Source organism: Chrysemys picta, chromosome 1 (genome assembly GCF_011386835.1).
Source record: "Chrysemys picta bellii isolate R12L10 chromosome 1, ASM1138683v2, whole genome shotgun sequence".
Lineage (NCBI taxonomy): Eukaryota > Metazoa > Chordata > Testudines > Emydidae > Chrysemys > Chrysemys picta.
The window spans coordinates 168,776,213-168,797,805 of NC_088791.1; the positions used below are offsets into that span (position 1 = coordinate 168,776,213).

Below are 21,593 nucleotides of genomic sequence, written 5' to 3' on the forward strand. Positions count from 1 at the left end.
CTTGAGGTTTGGCCAGGTAATACACCATTTGTGCAGTCTCCCTCATACAACCAATGAAATTGTTCCATGCAGATTAGCTGTAGACCAAGGGTGGTAATTAGTTATCTCTGAAATCACAATGGTCTAGGTCTCTTGGCATGGCATAGACACTTGCCTTACTGCTGTACACCACACGGATGTAATTAAAGTAAAAAAGGCTGAAAACTTAAACTGGACTGTAACATACTATAAACCCCAGTGGATTATTCAACCAGGTGATATTCTGAACAAAGAGAGCTCCCACCCATATTTGTAACTGTTTCCACTGCTTCACACTGACTCAGACATTTTAGGCTCCAGAGTGACACTCCAGGAGTCTTTTTATAAACGGTATTTGTATTACTATAGCACCTAGGTGGCCTTGCTACGGACCCGAACTCTATTTCTAGGCACAATACAAACACAAAAACAAGACAGTCCCTGCCCCAAAGATCTTTATAAGTACAAGACAAGACCATGCAGCCAAATTGACATGTCAGGGAAGGTACTCTCAGCTGTAAAAGTCGCCAGCAAAGGTTGGTCAGGAGCATTGTGGGATACCGCTGGGAAAACCAAGTAAACCAACACAGCTACATAATCCACCCTTGCTGCCTATGCTAGCTCTGCACTGGTCGCAGACATCAGCCTTGCTCAGAGCAAATGTAATTTCAGAAGTGGTGTGAACACCTGTGCACTGGACCTAGCAAGGCTGAAGATTAATGTGTTGTGTTACAAGGCTGCCAGGAAATTACAATGGCAATTTTTTTAGCGTAAGTCCAGGGTCCATGCTCCAACAGGAGTGTACCCAACTCTCCTCCTTATTCCACAATGATACAGACAGCACTGTGACAGATATGGCAACTTCCTGCAATATCTTGGACAAACTTTACTGAATTCAATCTTTTAGGAGTTCACTGTATTAAAAATGCAAATATTTATATATTATGGGACTGTGATGTTTCAGGGGGTCGGAGGGGGGACATGACTAATGTAAACCCTAAGAAGTTTTATGCATTTCAAAGGACTATATGTTGGGTCATACCAAATTCACGACCATGAAAAATGCATCACGGACCATGAAATCTGGTCCCCCCTGTGAAATCTGGTCTTTTGTGTGCTTTTACCCTATATTATACAGATTTCAAGGGGGACACCAGTGTTTCTCAAACTGGGAGTCATGACCCAAAAGAGGGTGCAAGTTTGTTTTTTGGGTGGGAAGGGGGTTGTCACGGTATTGCCACCCTTACTACCCACCCTTACTTCTGCACTACCTTCAGAGCTCGGCGGCCAGAAAGTAGTGGCTGTTGGCCAGGCGTCCAGCTCTGAAGGCAGCACCCCACCAGCAGCAGCACAGAAGTAAGGGTGGCAATACCATACCATGCCATTCTTACTTCTGCACTGCTGCCTTCAGAGGTGGGTGGCCGGAGAATGGCGGCTGCTGACCATGGTCCAGCTCTGAAGGCAGCAACACAGAAGTAAGGGTGGCAATACCATACCATGCCATCCTTACTTCTGTGCTGTTGCTGGCGGCGACTCTGCCTTCAGACCTGGGTGCCTGGCCGGCCAGCAGCCACCCTTTGGCCACCCAGTTCTGAAGGCATCACCACCACCAGCAGCAACACAGAAGTAAGCTTAGCAATTCTGTAACCCCTCTACAATAACCTTGAGGTCCCCCCTGCCCCCAACTCCTTTTTGGGTCAGGACCCCTACAGTTAAAAATACAGTGAAATTTCAGATTTAAATATCTGAAATCATGACATTTATGATTTTTAAAATCCCGTGACCGTGAAATTGACCAAAATGGACCGTGAATTTGGTAGGGCCCTAACGATATGAAACAATGTGCCAGACAAGAATGAACTTTTAAAGTTCACTGCATTTCTAGGGGGAGGTATATGTAAATGTACCCCTTCCAGTTATGCAAGAACTCAGCCTTTTGAAACTTCACCCTGAGGAGGGGATCTTAGTCTGCTCAACACCTGTTACATGAAGACAGGCTGAGAGGCCTAACCTGTATAAAGGAGAGACTGAGATTCACATGTGTAGTAGTTCTGAGCTAAGTTATTAACTTAACCACAAAACCCGTCGATGGGGTTTGAAAGACTGACTTCTACAGAGCCCTTGTCAGCATTGGGGTGATTTCTGGTAAGCTTATTAGCATACATGGAGGTTTTTATGTTTTCTCTGTAACGCTTTCACCTTATGAATAAATGAGCTTGCTTACAAAAAGCTGTATCACATCTTATAACTGTGGGCAGTTAAGCTGTTTACAGTCTTTGAGGAGAAAAGCAAAGCAGGCCTGCTGAGGCAGTCTGACTTGCTGGGGAATTCACAATGTAGGCAGGGAACTGTGCACCACAGAAATACCCCAGTCAGCAAGAAGAAGTGAGATGCCTGTCTCCACTCAAGAGAGGTGACAGCTAGGGAGCCAGAAAACCTGAGAGTGGATGTTCTTGGTGGACCATAGGGGGGAAATACAGGTGTAGTTGCCTTGAAATATGACAGAATGCTTTGCATTACAAATTATTCTGAATCCCTGAAGTAGTGATGAGCTTTTGGAAAACAAACACCCATCCTACTTCACAATTTGTTCCAATTACTCCCCACAACCAAAGTTTGTCTTATTCCTGTGACCCAGAGAGCAAAGCTAACTCTTGACTTCTTCCAGCCTTAATTTTTTTAATGAACTAAAGGATTTCACTCCGTGATTTCATCAGGATCAATTCAATAGTTGTCTCCCACATCAATTTTACATGTCAAAAGTCACAAGCCGACATTAGGAAGTTGTTTGAACTGAAAGGGGGAAGTGGGTTCTTGGCTGCATGGAAGTCTTTGGGTATGTCTACACTACGGGATTACTCCGATTTTACAGAATTCAATTTTTGGCAACAGATTGTATAAAGTCGAATACATGCGGCCACATGCCGCAGGTGGTTCTGGGTACATCCTTCCCCTCCCTCCGGGAAAGCAATTACAGACTACTGTTTCGCGTCTTTTTTCCTGGGTGAACTGTGCAGACGCCATACTATGGCAAGCATGGAGCCCGCTCAGCTCAAGACAGCAGTCATGAACTGTCAAGGCTGTATCCCCACTTTGAACTTTAGGGTACAAATGTGAGGGCCTGCATGAAAACTTCTAAGCTTAACTACCAGCTTAGCTCTGGTCCGCTGCCACCATCCCAAGGCTAATTCCCTTCCCTGGGAAGCCTTGAGAAACCTTTCACCAATTCCCTGGTGAATACAGATCCAACCCCCTTGGATCTAAAACAAGGAAAAAATCAATCAGGTTCTTAAAAAGAAGGCTTTTAATTAAAGAAAAAGGTAAAAATCATCTCTGTAAAATCAGGATGGAAATTAACTTTACAGGGTAATCAAACTTAAAGACTCAGAGGACTCCCCTCTAGTCTTAGGTTCAAAGTACAGCAAACAAAGATAAACACTCTAGTAGAAGGTACATTTACAAGTTGAGAAAACAAAGTAAAACTAAGACGCCTTGCCTGGCTATTTACTTACAAGTTTGAAATAGGAGAGACTTGTTTAGAAAGATGTGGAGAACCTGGATTGATGTCTGGTCCCTCTCAGTCCCAAGAGCGAACGAACTCCCAAACAAAGAGCACAAACAAAAGCCTTCCCCCCTCAAGATTTGAAAGTATCTTGTCCCCTTATTGGTCCTTTGGGTCAGATGCCAGCCAGGTTACCTGAGCTTCTTAACCCTTTACAGGGAAAAGGATTTTGGAGTCTCTGGCCAGGAGGGATTTTATAGTACTGTACACAGGACAGCTGTTACCCTTCCCTTTATAGTTATGACATGAACATTGTAAACATCTCGCGCATTATCGTGCAGTCTATGCTGAACCATAACCTGAAAAATCAGGTGAGGAGGCGGTGGCGACGGCAGCACGGCGACGAGAGTGATGAGGACATGGACATAGACACAGAATTCTCTCAAACCGCGGGCCCCGGTGCTTTAGAGATCATGGTGTTAATGGGGCAGGTTCTAGACATGGAATGCTGATTCTGGGCCCGGGAAACAAGCACAGACTGGTGGGACCGCATAGTGTTGTGGGTCTGGGACAATTCCCAGTGGCTGCGTAACTTTCGCATGCATAAGGGCACTTCCATGGAACTTTGTGACTTGCTTTCCCCTGCCCTGAAGCACCAGAATACCAAGATGAGAGCAGCCCTCACAGTTGAGAAGCGAGTGGCGATAGCCCTGTGGAAGCTTGCAACGCCAGACTGCTACGAGTCAGTCAGGAATCAATTTGGAGTGGCCAAATCTACTGTGGGGGCTGCTGTGATGCAAGTAGCCAAAGCAATCACTGAGCTGCTGCTACCAAAGGCAGTGACTCTGGGAAATGTGCAGGTCATAGTAGATGGCTTTGCTGCAGTGGGATTTCCTAACTATGGTGGGGCGATAGCTGGAACCCATATCCCTATCTTGGCACCGGAGCACCAGGGCAGCCAGGACATAAACTGCAAGGCGTACTTTTCAATGGTGCTGCAAGCACTGGTGGATCACAAGGGACGTTTCACCAACATCAACATGGGATGGCCAGGAAGGGTCCATGACCTCGCGTCTTCAGGAACACTAATCTGTTTAAACGGCTGCAGCAAGGGATTTACTTCCCAGACCAGAAAATAACCGTTGGGGATGTTGACATGCCTATAGTTATCCTTGGGGACCCAGCCTACCCCTTAATGCCATGGCTCATATAGCCATACACAGGCAGCCTGGACAGTAGTCAGGAGCTGTTCAACTACAGGCTGAGCAAGTGCAGAATGGTGGTAGAATGTGCATTTGGACGTTTAAAGGGTCGCTGGTGCACTTTACTGACTCGCTCAGACCTCAGCCAAACCAATATTCCCATTGTTATTACTGCTTGCTGTGTGCGCTACAATCTCTGTGAGAGTAAGGGGGAGACCTTTATGGTGGGCTGGGAGGTTGAGGCAAATCGCATGGCCGCTGATTACGCCCAGCCAGACACCAGGGCGATTAGAAGAGCACACCAGGAAGCGCTGCGCATCAGAGAAGCTCTGAAAACCAGTTTCATGACTGGCCAGGCTACGGTGTGAAAGTTCTGTTTGTTTCTCCTTGATGAAAACCCACCCCCTTGATTGACTCATTCCCTGTAAGCAACCCACCTTCCCCGCTTCGATCACAGCTTGCTTTCAAAGGAAATAAAGTCACTATCATTTAAAAATCATGTATTCTTTATTAATTGATTATAAACATAGGGAGAGAACTGACAAGGTAGCCCGGGTGGGGTTTGGGAGGAGGGGAGGAGGGAAGGAAAAAGCCACTTCAAAAGTTCAAAATAATGACAGCCTTTTGCTTGGGCTGTCCACTGGGGTGGAGTGGCAGGGTGCATGGAGCCTCCCCTCCTGTGTTCTTGGGCATCTGGGTGAGGAGGCTATGGAACTTGGGGAGGGCAGTTATACAGGGGCTGCAGCAGCACTCTGTGACCCTGCTGCAGTTCCTGAAGCTCCACCAGATGCCGGAGCACCTCCGTTTGATCACACAGCAGCCCCAGCGTTGCATCCTGCCTCCTCTGATCTTCCTGCCGCCACCTCTCATCTCAAGCGTCCCTCCTCTCTTCACGTTCGTCCCTCCTCTCTTCACATTCATTGGCAGCTTTCCTGTACTTTGATACCGTGTCCTTCCACTCATTCAGATGAGCTCTTTCATCGCTGGGCAACTGCATGATCTCTGAGAACCTTTCGTCTCGTGTGCGTTTTTTTCGCTGCCTTATCTGAGATAGCCTTTGGGACGGAGGAGGGAGGCTTGAAAAATTTGCAGTTGCGGGAGGGAAAAAAGGGAGAGAAGTATTTTAAAAGATACATTTTACAGAACAATGCTTACACTTTTTCACGGTGAACAACACTATTCACATTACATAGCACATGTGATTTCGGTACAAGGTCGCATTTTGCATCTTAATATTGAGTGCCTGCGGCTTTGGTGTTAGAGATCACAGACGCAGGGCCGGGCAACAGAATTCGATTTGAATGCGGCCATGGTAAGCCATTATCTTTCGGCTTCTGCAACCTTCATAAAAGCAGCGTCCTCCTTTCCCAAGCAAAGCCCATTGAGTGCTGCGGTTTTCGTGTTAACGTGCAGCAGCAGAAACCAAACTAACCCCTCTCCCCCATCCAATTCTCTGGGATGATTGATTTTCCCCTGCCCCCATCGCGTGGCTGGTATCAGGGAAGATCCCTGCTAGCCAAACGCGAAAAGCTCAGCGCCAATCCCCCCCCGGCTGGCTGGCTAACTGCAGGGAAGGATTTCTTTTCAGCCACAGGCAAACAGCCCAGTAGGAACGGCCACCTCTGTCCCCTTAATTAAATTCCGGTATTTCAACCAGGTTACCATGAACGATATCACTCTCCTGAGGATAACACAGCGAGATAAAGAACGGATGTTGCTTGAATGCCAGTAAACACCGGGACCATACGCTGCCAGGCTTTGTCATGCAATGATACCAAATTACTTGCTACTAGCATGGCGTGGTAAAGTGTCCTACCATGGAGGATGGAATAAGGCTGCACTGCCCAGAAACCTTCTGCAAAGGCTTTTGGAGTACCTCCAGGAGAGCTTCGTGGAGATGTCCCTGGAGGATTTCCGCTCCATCCCCAGACACGTTAACAGACTTTTCCAATAGCTGTACTGGCCGAGAATGCATCCCAAGTCCTCAGGGCAAATTAAACATTAAAAAACGCTTGCTTTTAAACCATGTTTTACATTTACAAGGGTACACTCACCAGAAGTCCCTTCCATGGCTTCATTGTCTGGGATACCGCCTTGGGAGGGAACTTCAGTCAGGCAGAGAAAAAGATCCTGGCTGTTGGGAAGAACGGACTGCTGTGTGCTCTCCACAAGCTCGTCCTCCTCATCTTCTCCGTCCGCAAAATCCTCAGGCATGGCTGAGAGTACCCTCTCCTCGGAATCCACGACCAGGGGTGGGGTAGTCCGGGCGGCCCCCCCTAGAATTGCACGCAACTCAGTGTAGAAGCGGCATGTCTGCGGCTCTGCCCTGGACCTTCCGTTTGATTCTTTGGTTTTCTGGTACGCTTGTCTAAGCTCCTTAACTTTCACGCGGCACTGATATGAGTCCCTATTGTGGCCTCTCTCCATCATGCCCTTGGAGATTTTTTCAAATGTTTTGGCATTTCATCTTTTGGAACGTAGTTCTGCTAGCACGGAATCCTATCCCCATACAGAGATCAGATCCAGTACCTCTGTCATGACTATAAAGGGAAGGGTAACAGCTCTCCTGTGTATAGTACTATAAAATCCCTCCTGGCCAGAGACTCCAAAATCCTTTTACCTGTAAAGGGTTAAGAAGCTCAGGTAACCTGGCTGACACCTGACCCAAAGGACCAATAAGGGGACAAGATACTTTCAAATCTTGTGGGGGGGGGGAAGGCTTTTGTTTGTGCTCTTTGTTTGGGGGTTGTTCGTTCTTGGGACTAAGAGGGACCAGACATCAATCCAGGCTCTTCACATCTTTCTGAACAAGTCTCTCATATTTCAAACTTGTAAGTAAACAGCCAGGCAAGGAGTGTTAGTTTACCTTTGTTTTCTCAACTTGTAAATGTACCTTTTACTAGGGTGTTTACCTCTGTTTGCTGTAACTTTGAACCTAAGGCTTTTTTACCTTTTTTTTTTTTTTTGATTTTTACCTTTTTCTTTAATTAAAAGCCTTCTTTTTAAGAACCTGATTGATTTTTCCTTGTTTTTAGATCCAAGGGGGTTGGATCTTGATCCACCAGGAGCTGGTGGAAGGGAGGAGGGGGGATGGTTAATTTCTCCGTGTTTTAAGATCCAAGGGGTTTGGCTCTGTATTCACCAGGGAATTGGTGAAGAGTCTCTCAAGGCTACCCAGGGAAGGGAATTAGCATCGAGAGTGGTGGCAGTGGACCAGATCTAAGCTGGTAGTTAAGCTTAGAAGTTTTCATGCAGGCCCCCACATCTGTACCCTAAAGTTCAAAGTGGGGAAGCAGCCTTGACAACCTCCCTTACAGTCCATGCTGGTGCTCTTTTTCGATTCTTGGACTGCATGGTTACCTGTGCTGATGAGCTCTGCGAGGTCACCTTTGCTCTCCACGCTGGGAAAACAGGAAATGAAATTCAGAAGTTCGCGGGGCTTTTCCTGTCTACCTGGCCAGTGTATCCGAGTTCAGATTGCTGTCCAGAGCGGTCACAATGGTGCACTGTGGGATAGCTCCCGGAGGCCAATACCGTCGAATTGCATCCACACTAACCCTAATTCGAACCGGCAATGTCTATTTCGGCGCTACTCCCCTCGTTGGGGAGGCGTACAGAAATAGATTTTAAGAGCCCTTTATGTTGAAGTAAATGGCTTCATTGTGTGGACGGGTGCAGGGTTAATTCGATTTAACGCTGCTAAATTCGACCTAAACTCGTAGTGTAGACCAGGCCTTAGAGTAGCTCAGAGAGATACATAAAACCCCTTTTTGTCACTTGTAATATAACACCCTGCTAAATTGAGAGATTTCATTATATTACTTCATAATGTTTCTCTAAACAGAGATTAGTTCAGTTTAGAATGATTAGTGTTTCATTTTGGATGAAAATGATTTGTAAACCTGTTAAATTCATGACACAGTTTCTTCTAATAACTATTTAGGAAGTTTTAACAGTTTGATGAGTTCTACTTTCCTGTGCTCTCAGAACGGTAATAGCCTTAACATACAGACAATCCACAAGTCTTCACTAGAACCCTTCAAAATCCCTGCATGTTTAGTTCCTGTTAGAAGAGGAGTGACTTCCATCATCTGAAATTTAAACAGCATGGAACCAAGCATCTATTTCACCAACATGAAGACAGACAAAATGTTAGCTTCCCTGCATGATGTCACCCAGCCCACATCCCAACTCATCCCTTCAGCAGCCTGTTGACTATGATGGTCATGCAAGAGAGATGGGATTTGTTTGCAGACTTTAGGGCATGCGAAAAATTAGGATTTGGGAATACTGTGTGTGATGGGTTGGATCATAGAAACCCCCTTGAGGACTGCCACCTGATCTGTTGAGACTACCTCTGAGCCCGCTTTCCCTGCCAGCTTGGGACTTCAGTGCCCTGCCTGGTTTGAGTCAGACACGCTAGCCTGCTGCAAACCCAACCCAGGTCTGATCCACAGCCCCTAAACACTGCAGGCTTAACTGAAAACAGCTTCAGAAGTGTTCCTGTCTCCAACACTCGGATGCCTAACTCCCAATGGGGTCCAAACCCCAAATAAATCCGTTTTACCCTGTATAAAGCTTATACAGGGTAAATTCATAAATTGTTTGCCCTCTATAACACAGAGAGAGATATGCACAGCTAGGGTTACCATCTTTTAGTTTTTAAAAAGGAGGACACTCAATGGGGACCCGGCCCCACCCCAACCCCGCCCCTTCCCCACCCTCAGCCCCGCCCCAACTCTGCCCGCTCCCCTGAACGCTTCGCCCCCTGCTCCTCCCCCTCCCCTGCTTCCCGCGAATCAAATGTTCGCGGGAAGCCTGAAACAGGGAGGCAGCAGGTAGGCTGGGGCGGGGTGGGGTGCAGCGCGGCCTAATCCAGCCCCCCTGGCTGAGCGGCTCCCTCTGGCGGCCGGCCTAGGCCAAGAGGCTCTGGCCCCGGCGTCTCCCGCCCAGCTTGGCTCGGGCCCTGGGGCACTGGCTCCCAGCCCAGCACCGCGCCCCCAGCTCCCGGCCCGGCCCCGCGACGCCGGCTCCCGGCCCGGCCCCGCCCCCCCGGCTCACGGCCTGGCCCAGCCCCGCGACCCTGGCTCCTGGCCCGGCACCACGCCGGGCCCGGCACTGTGACCCCGGCTCCTGGCCCGGCCTGGACCCCGGCCCGGCACCGCGCCGGCCCCGGCCCCGCACCCCCGGCTCCTGCCGAGCACCGCTGGCCCCAGCCCCAGAGGACCCTGCCAAGCACCGCCCAGCCATCCCTCCCTCCCTCCTTATTTTCCCGGACATGTCCGGATTTTTGGGATTTCTCCCCGGACAGGGATTTGAGCCCCAAAATGCTGGACATGTCCGGGAAAATCAGGATGTATGGTAACCCTATGCACAGCTGTTTGCCCTCCGCAGGTATTAATACATACTCTGGGTTAATTAATAATTAAAAAGTGATTTTATTAAATATAAAAAGTAGGATTTAAGTGGTTCCAAGTAATAACAGACAGAACAAAGTGAATTACCTAGCAAAATAAAATAAAACACGCAACTCTATGCCTAATACAGAAAGAAAACTGAATACAGATAAAATCTCACCCCCAGAGATGTTTCAATAAGCTTCTATCACAGACTGGACGCCTCCCTAGTCTGGGCACAATCCTTTCCCCTAGTACAGCCCTTGTTCCAGCTCAGGTGGTAGCTAGGGGATTTTTCATGATTGCAGCCCCCTTTGTTCTGTTCCACTGCCTTATATAGCTTTGGCACAAGGCGGGAATCTTTTGTCTCTCTGGGTCCCCCTTCTAAATGGAAAAGCACCAGGTTTAAGATGGATTTCAGTACGAGGTGACATGATCTCATGTGCTGTGAGACCCCAAGCCTTCATTTCTACCAGTCTGACTCACAGGAAGGCCTGCAAGCAAACAGAGCCATCCACAGTCAGTTGTCCTGGTTGATGGGAGCCATCAAGATTCCAAACTGCCATTAATGGCCCACACTTTGCATAATTACAATAGGCCCTCAGAGTTATATTTCATATTTCTAGTTTCAGACACGAGTGATACATTTATACAAATAGGATGACCACACTCAGTAGATTATAAGCTTTGTAATAATACCTTACAAGAGACCTTTTGCATGAAGCATATTCCAGGTACATTATATTCACACTCATAAGCATATTTTTATAAAATCCTATAGAGTGCAACATCACAGTGTTGATGGAGTAAGAAAAACTGGTTAAGACCGGTATCTTCAGAGTTTAAAAATTAACTTTGATAACAAATCCTGTGAGTGGCCCTTGGGGCTTTGGAGACTACAGATAAAATCAAGTCTCTCCCAGGCCCAGAATGGCATCTAAAGAAAAGAAGAGTTAGTGAGGGGAGGTACCTCTCTGCACAACTCTAAGTCGGATTTCTACTGGTATGAAAACTATGTCAGGTGGGTTCTTGACATTGCAGAAGTAAGTGCCGTTGTCCCGGAACTGCACATTTGCTATGCTGACAGATGCATCTTTCTTGTTAAGGTCTCCAGCCCAACTGATTCTGTTCTTAGTGAGGTTACAACTTTGGAGACTATGCTGTATTGTATGCTCTAGTGCCGGCTGGCTGTTTATGTAATTCAGGGGGTTACTACCTCCTCCTGGCCTTAACACGGTTCTATCAAAGCATCAGGGTCTGTGGCTAGTGAGAATAAACTATCCATTGTGGGGTGGCTTTGTGATGTGGTCAAATAGGAATCTTAGTTTGGACCTGAGGAGACAAAGTCCATTATGAACTAATTGGGAAACCTGGCTTCTGTTCCAGGAGTGAAAGATTATTAATGTCCAGGTGTACAACAGATCCTCTGATAGTAAAACTCCTACTTAGTAAGTGTGGGCTGAAAGAGGGAGATGAGGCTTTTCTTCACCACACTTCCATGGGCTATTTATGTACAACAGTGGCTTCTTGGAATAAACAGGTCAGTGCTTACTCCTTCCTGTTGGTAGCAATGAATCCTCTGTCCCCTATACAGGCAAGCAATGTCAGTGCTGATTTTACTTACTACACAAATGTTGAGGGCTTCTTGCTTACTTTTTGCCTGAAAGGGAGATTTGTTCTGTGGTTTGGACTTGGAACAATGGATTGTTTTCTGTTATCATAATATCCACTCCATTAGTAGAAAAATCTACTTACAGAACGGCAGCTATGTATTCACTTCACTGAATTGCCAGAAAATCTCTTGTGTGTTCAGAATAAACATTTGGTAGCAGGGACCCAAGGAAAGGAGTATTTCTTGGCCTGTAGTTAGATTATATGTAGGGGAGAAGGGAAGCTCTGACACAACCTCTTGTTGAAAATCCACCTCCCTTAAAGCACTGTTTCTGTGTTGTTCTGTTTGATACAATGGCTGTGATGACAAGGCAGTCAGTAATGCCCAGCCTTCCCTGGCCTCTTAAACAAGGTTGTTCTGTAGGAAAATAAATAACTAGCACTTCCAGAGCACTCTACAGACTAACTTCTACAGAAGATGAACTTACTCTGAGCCATATACAGTCTTCAGGGCTCGCTTTCACTCTGAATACATGCAGCAGACTTACCGCCCCACGTTGTTTTGACTATCCGTATTTAAACCACAACTCATCGCCATTATAGCTAAGTGTCTGGAGGCTGCCTCAGTTTAAAATATTATATTCTGTCTTTAATAGAACTGACATTTATAGGCTGTTTTCCAACCCTGTTGTGTGAGGTGATCCAACTTCCTCTCAGATTAAATTCGGATCTAATGGCAATAACACACACCAGAGTCGCTGTTACCAACTTCTCCGTTTGTAAAATACTCTGAAGCTTACTCTTTTGGAAGTGAGGAGAAGGATGGGGTGACAAAGATTCCAGTCTGTATGACTGGCTGTGCACATCTATCACTGGCTCAGTAACAAGAAATCTTGTAAAACAGATCCTTCACCTGAAATGCTGTAGGAGTTAAAAGCTTTGGTAATGTTGTATGTCACACAATTCATATGTATTTTGTTGATGATTTATTTAGGACTCCTGCTGAAGTGAACCAGGGAATGGTAACATTATGCCTTATAGAATTAGGTCAGAGGTGGGCAAGCTATGGCCCACGAGACCATCCTGCCTGGCCCTTGAGCTGGATGTTGTAAAATCCAACAAGGAATGCAGCAACTTTGGCACAAAGAAAGAACTTGGACTGCTACTGCTGGAGGTAGAACTTGGCACCAATATCTGGCACTCTCATAGGCTATGCTTTACCAACAATAGGCTGGTCTCTAAACCACACCCCCTTGGAGATTATGCTCACTCGCAGGCAGAACTATATGGTACAGCTCTGAAGGCATCACCACCACCAGCAGCAACACAGAAATAAGCTTAGCAGTACTGTAACCCCTCTACAATAACCTTGAGGTCCCCCCTGCCCCCAACTCCTTTTTGGGTCAGGACCCCTACAGTTAAAAATACAGTGAAATTTCAGATTTAAATATCTGAAATCATGAAATTTATGATTTTTGAAATCCTGTGACCGTGAAATTGACCAAAATGGACCGTGAATTTGCTAGGGGCCTAACTATATGAAACAATGTGCCAGACAAGAATGAACTTTTAAAATTCACTGCATTTCTAGGGGGAGGTATATGTAAATGTACCCCTTCCAGTTATGCAAGAACTCAGCCTTTTGAAACTTCACCCTGAGGAGGGGACCTTAGTCTGCTCAACACCTGTTACATGAAGACAGGCTGAGAGGCCTAACCTGTATAAGGAGAGACTCAGATTCACGTGTGTGGTAGTTCTGAGCTAAGTTATAAACTTAACCACAAAAACCCGTTGATGGGGTTTGAAAGACTGACTCCTACAGAGCCCTTGTCAGCATTGGGGTGATTTCTGGTAAGCTTATTAGCATACATGGAGGTTTTTATATGTTTTCTCTGTAATGCTTTCACCTTATGAAAAAATAAGCTTGCTTACAAAAAGCTGTGTCACAGCTTATAACTGTGGGCACTTAAGCTGTTTACAGCCTCTGAGGAGAAAAGCAAAGCAGGCCTGCTGAGGCAGTCTGACTTGCTGGGGAATTCACAGTGTAGGCAGGGAACTGTGCATCACGGAAATACCCTAGTCAGCAAGACGAAGTGAGATGCCTGTCTCCGCCCAAGCGAGGTGACAGCTAGGGAGCCAGAAAACCTGAGAGTGGATGTTTTTGATGGACCATAGGGGGGAAATACAGATGTAGTTGCCTTGAACTGTGACAAACGCTTTGCATTACAAATTATTCTGAATCCCGGAAGTAGTGATGAGCTTTTGGAAAACAAACACCCATCCTACTTCACAATTTGTTCCAATTACTCCCCACAACCAAAGTTTGTCTTATTCCTGTGACCTAGAGAGCAAAGCTAACTCTTGACTTCTTCCAGCCTTAATTTATTTAATGAAATAAAGGATTTCACTCCATGATTTCATCAGGATCAATTCAATAGTTGCATCCCACATCAATTTTACATGTCAAAAGTCACAAGCCCACATTAGGAAGTGGTTTGAACTGAAAGGGGGAAGTGGGTTCATGGAAGCCTTAGAGTAGCTCAGAGAGATACATAAAACCCCTTTGTGTCACCTGTAATATAACACCCTGCTAAATTGAGAGATTTAATTATATTACTGCATAATGTTTCTCTAAACAGAGATTAGCTCAGTTTGTAATGATGAGTGTTTCATTTTGGATGAAAATGATTTGTAAACCTGTTAAACTTTTGACACAGTTTCTTGTAATAACTATTTAGGAAGTTGTAACAGTTTGATGATTTCTACTGTCCTGTGCTCTCAGACCGGTAATAGCCTTAACATACAGACAATCCACAGGTCTTCATTAGACCCCTTCAAAATCCCTGCATGTTTAGTTCCTGTTAGGAGAGGAGTGACTTCCATCATCTGAAATTTAAACAGCATGGAACCAAGCATCTATTTCACCAACACAAAGACAGACAAAATGTTAGTTTCCCTGAATGATGTCAACCAGCCCACACCCCACCTCATCCCTTCAGCAGCCTGTTGACTATGACGGTCATGCAAGAGAGATGGGATTTGTTTGCAGACTTTAGGGCATGCGAAAAATTAGGATTAGGGAATACTGTGGCTGGTTAAGACTGGTATCTTCAGTGTTTAAAAATTAACTTTGATAACAAATCCTGAGAGTGGCCCTGGGGGCTTTGTAGACTAGAGATAAAATCAACAGTCTCTCCCAGGCCCAGAATGGCACCTAAAGAAAAGAAGAGTTAGTGAGGGGAGGTACCTCTCTGCACAACTCTAAGTCGGATTTCTCCTGGCTTGACAAGTATGTCAGGTGGGTTCTTGACATGGCAGAAGTAAGTGCCGTTGTCCCGGAACTGCACATTTGCTATGCTGACAGATGCATCTTTCTTGTTAAGATCTCCAGCCCAACTGATTCTGTTCTTAAATGGTGTGTCCTTCCCAGGGTACGCGTTCCCTTGAGAGTAATAGAAAAACAGCAGCGAGGGAGGAGAGCATGTAAGAACATCCACGTCAGAACATTGCAAAGCTTACACCCCTCCTTCACTAAGATAGTATCTCCAGATCTGCCGGGCCCTTTCCAATACCACATTAGGAGGTAGGAGTAGGAATTCCTCCAGAGGCCAGCTACTTCTAGCTTTGCAGATTGTAGCACGCATGCTGTTGCTCCACTAATCACACATTCAAGTAGCCATACCATGACTTAGCCTTCAAGCCCACCGCAAAGTTTTTTTTTTTAGGCCAAGGAGTCTCAATCTGGGTGTTGCGATGCTACAGAAGGGTTCACACATAGGTGTCACAGGTCACAACCACTGTGCCCTTCTTGTATTGAAACAAGAGGGGGATTCCACTTGCCAGGTAGTTGGGAAATGACCCTGGGCTTCCTTACTGGAAAAAGTTGTGAACCACTGCCTAAGAGAATCCTTACCATAATAACGTGTTCATACATCACCTAGCACAGTGAGGCCACAATTCTGATTGAGGCATCTAGATGCTGCTACAATGCAAGATGAGTATTTAATACTTGCATGTTCAGCTATGTAAAGATTAACATTGTCTATGTGATGGAGGAAGAGGAAGGGAGCTAAGCCTGAAATGGTATTGGCTAGTGTGTGGTGGTGAAGGGGTTTCCTTCCCTACATTTTTTAAAGAGTTAATTTAAGATGGCAGGTTTTGTTAGCGTAACATGAATTCTGACTATTCATGTATGGAAGACAGATAATTCAGAGATGTTAAATCATATTTTAATATTTCTGTTTGAAGAACAAATATGTGCAAAGTAGCCAACTTAATTTCGACTAATTGTCTAAAAAACGGAGGTTTTTAAGTTAAGGTTGCCCATGCATTTCCAGAACCTGGAGATTGATTAAACTTAATTCTCCGAAAACAAGGAAATAAGTTAAGTAGCACACTGCGCCTGCAATGCAACCTTAGTTCTATGCCCTGCAGCTAACTGGGAATGGTTCAGTACGGTTGGTGCCATTAGCAGACATGAAAGACTTCATAAAGGTGTCATTATTTGTGCTGTACTCAAGATCTGAATCTGCATTTCTCTGCCAGCACTCCGGCTGCATTCACTGTGTTTGGTGTAGCTGAGCAGGTGGAAAACATCTATCTTCTGAGATCAAGCATACCTCATTTCAGCACTCAGTTCTGTAGTTTGTGCCAGCAGAGGTGCACAGGGGTCTTGCCATGGGGCCTGTCAGAACTCTGGCAATATGCATGATTATAGTCCCCAAGGCCTGGTGAGAGGTAGTGAAGGCACCATCTCTGAAAAAGTCCTCAGGCCAAAGGGTGGTAGCAAGTCTGGCGTAATCTGTGTAGAATCAGCAAGTCCTGTATGCTATGCCTGCTCTAAATTAGAGGTCTACAGTAGCAAAGAGAAGGTGTTAGACTTAGCGCTGCAGTGATCATGTATTCTATAGCATCTGTTAGGCCCGGTACAGGGCTAGTCTGTGTTTTCAGGCATCGCTCAAGGAGAGTAGAGTTGAGACTACACTGCGGGGATGGTATACACCTAACTCTTCATTTCTTGATTTTCAGAAGTTTAAACTTAGCCATGCTCCACATTCTGGAAGGGCACAAGACATCACGGGAAACTTTAACTGTGTTACTCCAGTTGGGGGAATTTTTTTTTTTATTAATAATTTTTCAACATTCGCATCTAGCATAGCTCAGCATCCCCCTTCTACTGCTTCTGGTCCTGGGCAAGATTATCACAAAATGCACTGGCTGCATGCATGTCATTTCACTGCCCCGGCATCATCTCCAGTTCTGCTTCTCCAGCACAGGCCATCTCATCATGAAGTGGCAGGTGTCAGCATAGCACCTGCATGTTGAGGAGCTAGAAAGAAGAGGCAGGAACAGTGGAGGAACTAGCATGGAGTCTGTGGGGGAAGACAGGAGAGCATGTACGTAGGGGAATTTGGGGTGGCAGATGAAGCTGACCAACATCCCCCACTGTACAGCTGACCCCTCCTTTCCCTGCACTGCTCCAACACCCCTCACATTGCCCCCCTCCTCCCACCACTGCTCTGACTCTGCTCCAAAGCTTCCAACATTCCCTCCATCACATCCATTGCCGACCACCCCCACAAACCTAGGCTCCAAGCCCCCTAGGCACTCCCACATACACTGCTTCAAATGCAAACACATCCCCAAGCTGATTCACCCGCACCCTTGCACTCCACACCCCTGGTAAGCTCGCAGACGCTATGAGGAGGAGGGGAGATGGTGAGACTGTGAAGAGTGCACGTACCAGATGGAGGCAGGAGAGTGGTGATGCAGTCCCTACCCCATGCATTGCACATGCTCATTCTCTGTTCCCCATTCCAGACCACGTCTATCCCTTATTTGTTGAGGGATGATCAAATGCCTCTTTAGGAAACCCAGTTCTTCAAAGCTCTAGTCAAACTGGGTTTTCATGTTTTGTGCCTGAATTCTTTACATCAATAAGGTTTGCTGTCCAGGATGTGCTGGCCCAGTGCACAGCTCCAAGGCGCAAAAGATGACACAGGGACATGGCCCTCACTTTGTACCCTTCCAAACCCAGTGCACTCCTCCACACTGCTCCAGCGCTTCCTCCCTGCTCTGACTTTCCTTGTTACCTAACTGTGCACCTTTTTGAGGCACTCTAAAAATTTAGAGTATGTATACACTACAAGTGCTACAGCAGCACACTACAGTGAGGCCACTGTATCACAGGCACTTGCTACAATGACTGAAGGGCTTTTTCTGTCACTGTAGTAAATCCACCCCTCAACTGGCAGTAGCTAGACCTGCCTGCTACTGCAGTGGGTATGAACAACGAGGAGTCCTTGTGGCACCTTAGAGACTAACAAATTTATTTGTAAATAAGCTTTCGTGGGCTAAAATCCACTTCATCAGATGCATGGAGTGAAAAATACAGTAAGCAGTATAAAGAAAGAAAAGTAGCAGAACGCCACTAGCCGTCACCTACAGCCCCTAACTAAAACCTCTCCAGCGCATCAAGGATCTACAACCTATCCTGAAGGATGATCCCTCACTCTCACAGATCTTGGGAGACAGGCCAGTCCTCGCTTACAGACAGACCCTCAACCTGAAGCAAATACTCACCAGCAACTACACACCACACAATAAAAACACTAACCCAGGAACCCATCCCTGCAACAAACCACGTTGCCAACTCTGTCCGCATATCTATTCAAGGGACACCATCATAGGACCTAACCACATCAGCCACACCATCCAGGGCTCGTTCACCTGCACATCTACCAATGTGATATGTGTCATCATGTGCCAGCAAAGCCCCTCTGCCATGTACCTTGGCCAAACCGGACAGTCTCTATGCAAAAGAATAAATGGACACAAATCAGACATCAAGAATTGTAACATTCAAAAACCAGTTGGACAGCACTTCAATCTCCCTGGACACTCAATAACAGACTTAAAAGTGGCAATTCTTCAACAAAAAAACTTCAAAAACAGACTTCGACGAGAAACTGCAGAACTGGAATTAATTTGCAAACTGGACACCATCAAATTAGGCCTGAATAAAGACTGGGAGTAGATGGGTCATTACAAAAAGTAATTGTCCCTCTGCTGATACTCACACCTTCTTGTCAACTGTCGGAAATGGGCGACATCCACCTTGATTGCATTGGCCTTGTTAGCACTACAACAGTACTTTTCCCTCTCTTGATATTCACCCCTTCTTGTCAACTGTTGAGACTAGGCCACTTCCACCTTAATTGAATTGGCCTCGTTAGCACTGACCACCCCCAACACCCACGGTAAGGCAACTCCCATCTTTGTATGTGCTGTAATATTATACTGCTTACTGTATCTTTTACTCTGTGCATCTGATGAAGTGAGATATAGCCCACGAAAGCTTATGCCCAAATAAATTTGTTAGTCTCTAAGGTGCCACAAGGTCTCCTCATTGTTTTTGCTGATTCAGACGAACCTGGCGACCACTCTGAAACCTGTCACTATGCAAGTGGGGATTAAGTTGACCTAATTGTCACACAGGGAGTGAAATTTTTCACAGCACCAAGTTACGTATCTAGGTCAATCAAATTTTGAGGTGTAGACCAAGCCTAAGGGTATGTCTACACTGCAGCTGGGAGCAAGCCCCCTAGCCCAGCTAGACACAGACTCTCAGTTCCAGGGTTCAAGCTAGTGTGCTAGAAATAGCTGTGTGGATGTTGCGGCTCACCCTCTCAAGCCCATCTGACTGCTTAGGCTTCAGTTCAGGTGGCTCGCCCAAGTCTCTGCCAGAGCCACAACGTCCATAAAGGTACTTTTAGTATGCTAGATCATGCCCCACTAGCACAAGTCTACCAAGGCTGGGAGGCTCATTCCCAGCTGTAGTATAAACATACCCAGGGCCAGCTCCAGGCACTAGGCAACCAAGCACATGTTTGGGGTGGCACCTGGTAAGGGGCAGCCAATCTTGGGGTGGCGGGGGGGGGTTAGCGTGGTGCGGCGTGGCATTCCGCGGGGGGGGGGTGTGCTCCGGCGGCGTGGCGCTCAGCGGGGGGGGCGGCGCGGGGGGCAGCGCTCGGGGCAGGGGGTTCCAGCGGCGCGGCATTCGGCGGGGGGGTTCCGGCGGCGCGGCGCTCGGCGGGGGGGGGGGGGGGCTCGGCAGGGCGGCGCTTTTTTTTGCTGCATCGGGCAGCAAAAAAGTTAGAGCCGGCCCTGAACATACCTTAACCCATCTGCGGAAGATATCACCACCTGAGCCTTTTCCAAACCAAGCTACATGGTGGCAAGAAGAGAACCAATGTTAAACACAGGATGGACACTTTGTACAAGCACTTGGTGACATTTCATACCAAGGTAAAAACAAAAGCTTATGTGAAGGATGGGTGAAGGAGCAGCAACATGGAGTGGGACCTGCCCTACAATCATACCTGAAAAAACAAAACTGACCACAACGAGATCTTTCTTAAACATACCCAAGATTTCCCCCTCCCAGCCCTGCCCCAAACAGCAGGATCAACCCAGACAAAGGGCTCTTACTGATATAGGAGTCATTGCTCCCTCTGGTTGGAAGCTCCAGGAGACGGACATTGTGCTGCTGATCACCTCGGAGGATGAAAATGGGCATGGAAGTCTTGCTTCTGTCCCATTCTCCACAAAGAGCTCCTCTGGTGTCTTCACCTCAACTGCTGATACTCTGACTGTTTGGGGGTGGGGAAGAGGAAAAGGAAGAATGAAAGTCAAGAGCTGTCTTCAAGGACCAGCAAAGAACAATGATGAACTGGCACCACCTCAAGAACTACACAAGAGAACCAAGAAGGCAGCACCACTCCTATGGCGATGGGTTGTGCAGATATCACATCAAGTTTATAGCATGAACACATCAGCTGGATCCTGCTTCCCCTTTCTTGTGGTGTTTGCTATGGAGTGTTCCATGCCAACAGCTGCTTCCTGTAGTGTAGCTGGTGGGAGACAACGTTATAGTACGAAACTCCCTTGTATTTATTGCTCCAACTTCCACTGGCAGTTTTTGAGAAGTTAACATTGAGCAAGGTTCTGGGCCTGCTGCTAATCCGTTTCCTGCTTCATTCACATCTCTCTCCTCCCCACCACACTCTGAATCTCTGCTGCAACTGGAACAAAATATCAAATTCAACTCCACTCATGATGAAGCGGGGGGCGGGGAAGGGCGGAAACCCACACACTAACCTTTTGGCTAAGTGCACCACCTAATTCAGGGTGGGCAAACTTTTTGGCCTGAGGGCCAGATCAGGGTTCCAAAACTGTATGGAGGGCTGGGTAGGGAAGGCTGTGCCTCCCCAAACAGCCTGGCCCTTGCCTCCATCCCCAACCCCCGACTGCCCCATGCAGAACCCCTGTACCCATCCCACCCCCTGCTCGTTGTCCCCTGACCGCCTCCTCACGGAATACCCCATCCAACTCCCCCTCCGGGACCCCAACCCCTATCCAACCTCCCCTGTTCCCTGTCCCCTGACTGCCCTGACCCCTATTCACACCCCTGCCAGGCCCCCTGGGACTTCCGCGCCTATCCAACCACCCCCTGCTCCGGGTGCCCTGATCGCCCCCCCGGACCCTCTGTCCCTTATCCAGCCCCACCACTCCCTTTCCATACTGCTCAGAGCAACATATCTGACAGCCGCACCCCCAGATGGAGCCAGCCAGGCAACTGTGATGCCCGGCAGGAGCACAGAGCCCCACCGCCCACAGAGCTGGCGGCACAGCGAGCTGAGGCTGCGGGGGAGGAGGGCACAAGGGGAGGGGCCGGGGGCTAGCCTCCCCTGCTGGGAGCTCAAGGGCCAGGAAGGATGGTCTCACGGGCCATAGCTTGCCCGCCTCTGACCTAATTCTATAAGGCATAATGTTACCATTCCCTGGTTCACTTCAGCAGGAGTC

General features: G+C 47.2%; 2 protein-coding genes across 2 annotated transcripts in view; both read right to left on the minus strand.

Moving 5' to 3' along the window:
- Nucleotides 1-21,593, minus strand: part of LOC101947894 (myelin protein zero-like protein 1) — a 58,729-nt gene that overhangs the window by 18,258 nt on the left and 18,878 nt on the right. The window lies entirely within an intron of this gene.
- Nucleotides 10,137-21,522, minus strand: LOC122173388 (myelin protein zero-like protein 1). Its single transcript, XM_065556096.1, has 4 exons — nt 21,516-21,522; nt 20,221-20,380; nt 14,977-15,191; nt 10,137-14,645 (listed from the first exon to the last, which is right to left on the minus strand). The coding sequence occupies exons 1-4, from the start codon at nt 21,520-21,522 to the stop codon at nt 14,623-14,625; spliced, it is 405 nt and encodes a 134-aa protein (XP_065412168.1). The 3' UTR covers nt 10,137-14,622.